Here is a 3914-nt window from a genome sequence, read left to right as displayed (position 1 = left end):
GGCGCAGCCTGCAGATAAAGATGTGATAAAATGTCGACCGAAGGTCACTGCTCAAACCACTACCTGTTTGCTTTGAACCGTCGCCACCGTGCAAACTGCAACGAGCGTCTCGGCTGAGAGAGGCGGAGCTGAGGGCAGACAGAGGATAACAGGCGCGGCCGGAGAGGACTGAAAGCACAGAGGAAACGTCGCTGGAGAAGAACGCAGCATCACACTCTGACATGATGGAGCTCTATCTCGACCTGCTCTCACAGCCCTGCCGATCCGTCTTCATGTTCGCCAAAGCGCTCAGGATTCCCTTTGAGTTTAAACGTGTCGACCTCTTAACAGGTAATCACACACAGACAGGTCGGAGGCGCTCTGAATTCATACATGGCTGATTTGTGCATGTTTTAGTTCAGGCTGCAGGCTTTTAGTTCACATTCTGCCCGAAAATAGTTGCTTATTTTGAGCTTTTGGAAATCTGCAGAAAGTCACCATGTGTAGAGTTTAATGAGCTGCAAACTTTGAACTGGTTAGATAAACTCCAGCTGGGGGTTGGATTGTCCTGCATGCTCTGAACGTGCTCTGTAAACAGTCACAGAAAGAGAGATATCTTCCTCCCCGCCCCTCAGTTTTCATTTTCACATTTCACCCAGAGAGCTCAAGGTCTGGTCCAGGGAGGCGAAGAGTAGTGTTACATTAACTCCTAGATCACCGGATTCACAAGTGAACAGTGGGTGGCATGTCAGGGGTCGGGGGTCACAGCATCCTGACAAAATATTCCTGCATCCCTGGGGTGATGGGGTGTATCATGCAGACATGCTGGGGAAAGAAAATATAGGAAGATATATATATATAGAAATGTAGAAAAGAGAAGAGTTTGGAAGCAAATAAGAAGGAAAAGGGAGGGAGAGTTACAAAAAACAGCAGATTTTGTTTCCGCAATCACATATTTTATTCTCCTCTTGTTCTCCAAGTGGCAGCACAACCTTTTCCTTTTTCCTCTTGACGAGGCAACAGAAGCAAACTGTCAACAGTCATTTGTTTGACGCTAACACATCTGTGATTGTCATTTGTGCGCGTTTGTCTCAGGGCAGCAATACAGCGAGGAGTTTGGAAAAATCAGCATCATAAGGAGGGTTCCTGTCATGAAGGATGGAAGCTTCATTCTGACAGAGAGGTACAACAATGGATAGAGTGTAGGACTGACTCTGAGGTTGATACTGATGCTTGTGGAGCATCTGACAGCTGATTTCAAGAGCCTTGAAAATCTGATCAGTCCGTGTGCTCATGCTTTTGACTTCTGCAAGTAATTTATAACGGAAACCTGTGAGGAGGAGTGAGATTAGCTCTGTCAAAGGCTGCTACCATAGTTTGAAGGGTCAGTGCATCCTTTTTATAAAAACAAGTTCTTCCACTTACCCCCAAGCTCTGGTTTTACAGTATCTGATGACGTATTTCAGTTTGCAACAGAGAGTACAGTCTTTATACTGCACAATGGAGCTGAATGGATTTCAGTTTGTGCTGCTTAAATCTCTGAAAAGGACATTTTAAAAACTCAACAGCAGTAGTTAAAGTAGTTACAGTTTCTGTAAAATTGTAATAATAAGGATAGTAAGTAAAAAGTTACAATAAATTACAAGAAATGTTAACATAGGATAACAGGAAGTGAACTGTGACGTCTGGTAGCTCCTGTCCTGGTTCAGTTGTTCAGTTGTTCTGGTGAACAGTGAGATGTTTTCTTCATGTCTGTGTTGCAGCATTGCGATCCTGAAGTACCTGGCGCAGAAATATTCTTCATCAGTGGCAGATCACTGGTATCCTGCCGACCTGCAGCAGCAAGCTCGTGTTAATGAATACCTGTCTTGGCAGCACTTGAACCTCAGATCTCATGGCTCAAAGGTCTTCCTGTTAAGGGTACGAGACCCAGATCAACCCGGTGCTCTATCCTGCCCTGACCTACTTCAGCACACACAATTCAGCAGACATGAGTTCATTTCTTTGATTTGTTCCTGTTTGTAGCACAGAAATGTGCATAAGTGATACTCATCTCATCCTACTGTTATTATTGCACTCTTGTATAGTTAATTTTGAAGAAATCTGAAGCAAAAATTCAAGATCAGCTGTCACAGCTGTCATATGGGATGGACAGCCGCTACTACTTCATTGACTGCTGCTGCTGCTGATACAACATGCGACCAAGAACCGATTGATCTGTGCATGTCTCTCTGAGCAGACTCTGTTTCCTGTCATCATGGGCTCTGAGGCCCCAAAGGAGAAGATGGATGCTGCCATCGAGGATCTGAATCAGTCGCTCGACCTGCTGGAGGGGAAATTCCTGCAGAACAAACCGTTCATCATCGGTGACAAAATCTCTGTGGCAGATCTGGTGGCTATAGTCGAGATCATGCAGGTAATAGTGTTATTTATTTTTTGTATAATATAACTAGGATAACTGAAAAACTCAAATGTTAACTTTAGTCATTTCATTTAAAATTGACTGCAAAATTTGGGGCAAAACAAAACTGAAGAAGCGCCAGCTTTGACAGTTTGCAGTTGTGGCTATGGACAAGAAACACTGAGAGAACAAGAAGGCTGACTGAGTAAAACTCTGCAGCTGGAATCAGACTGGGCCATCAGGCCACTGGAGACCCCCAGTGTTACCTTTAGAACCAGAAATTCAAAGCATTGTTATGAAAAACTGGGCTGTTAATTTCCATAGTATATGATATGAATATGAGTCTTCCTGAGTCCATGTAGTAATGTCCTTTCTACAATCATGCGTTCACAAAGTGGTGAACCATCCTCGCTTGTGAACGACTGAGTCTTTCCAGGATGCCCCTTTCATACCCAGTCATGATACTCTCGCCTGTTACCAATCAACATGTTTACCTGTGGAATGTTCCAAACAGGTGTTTTTGGCGCGTTCAACATCTACAAAAATCAATTAGTTAATGAGGTTCAACTATTAAATATATTGTCTTTGTACTGCTGTGTAAAAGGGTTAGCTAATCATCACATTCTATTTTTATTCATGTTCCACATGGCACACCAACTTTTAGGGAATTTGGATTATGATTAATTTGAATTTATATGAAAAATATATCCAACAATAGTATTTTGTTGGTCTCTGAAAACTCTGAAGACCCTCTCTGCATGCACAGTAACACCATGAGGGATCCTGACCACGAGATTGAGAAACTCTGGTTTTGACTTTTCATTTTCATGTAATTGTAATGTACATTAACATAACTGCAGTGTTATCTTTTCAAAAACAGGCTGTGTGTTGAAACAGTTTGTTGGGTGTTTTGCAGGCTGTTGGATCTGGCTTGGATGTTTTTGAGAACCGGCCGAAGCTGATCGCTTGGAGAGAGCGATTGAAGAAGGAGGTGGGTGAAAAGCTGTTCGATGAAGCCCACGAGATGATCATGCAGGCGAGCAGCCTGCCGCAGCAGATGCAGAACAGCCCCGAGCTGGAGAAGATCAAACCAAAATTTCGGAAGTATTTAATCTGAAGAATTTTCTGCGCACTAACAGAGATAACATGGCTCTTATTGATATATATAATGGCAGTATGATGATTTTCATTCGCAGGATTGTCACAAAGTACTGAGAAGTAATTTAGCCAGCTGTAGCTGTGTGGTTACACAATGTGTAGAAATGCTTTAATGTGTTTATCTGATTTAGGTGAAGACTCATGCCGAGTCTCTACCCGCAGACAAAACAAAAAAAAATATTTTTTTACAGTAAATTCTGAACACAAGAAATTTACAAAAAATAAACTGTGGAACTCTGAAGTTTCAGATGGGAACACTGACCAGGACAAATGTGCTTTAAAACAATTCATCGTGCATAAAATATGAGCTTTTTCTTCACTGCTGAACTTAATGTACATCCACCATCTTTATACCACCAATAATAAAATTCCATAT

General features: G+C 42.3%; 1 protein-coding gene across 2 annotated transcripts; it reads left to right on the top strand.

Moving 5' to 3' along the window:
• Nucleotides 1-3914, top strand: gstt1a (glutathione S-transferase theta 1a). 2 transcript variants are annotated; one of them, XR_013077143.1, is made up of 6 exons: nt 84-330; nt 1075-1162; nt 1743-1899; nt 2219-2395; nt 3297-3634; nt 3670-3905. XR_013077143.1 is itself a non-coding variant. In XM_076729766.1 (5 exons), exons 1-5 carry the CDS (start codon nt 222-224, stop codon nt 3495-3497), a joined length of 732 nt encoding a protein of 243 aa, XP_076585881.1. In that variant the 5' UTR covers nt 1-221; the 3' UTR covers nt 3498-3914. The 2 variants fall into 2 exon arrangements, 1 of the variants encoding a protein (XP_076585881.1); XM_076729766.1 differs by having other exon boundaries at nt 1-330; nt 3297-3914.

Source organism: Chaetodon auriga, chromosome 5 (genome assembly GCF_051107435.1).
Source record: "Chaetodon auriga isolate fChaAug3 chromosome 5, fChaAug3.hap1, whole genome shotgun sequence".
NCBI lineage: Eukaryota > Metazoa > Chordata > Actinopteri > Chaetodontiformes > Chaetodontidae > Chaetodon > Chaetodon auriga.
Note: the sequence above shows the minus strand (reverse complement) of the source record. Positions and strands in the feature narration are given on the sequence as shown.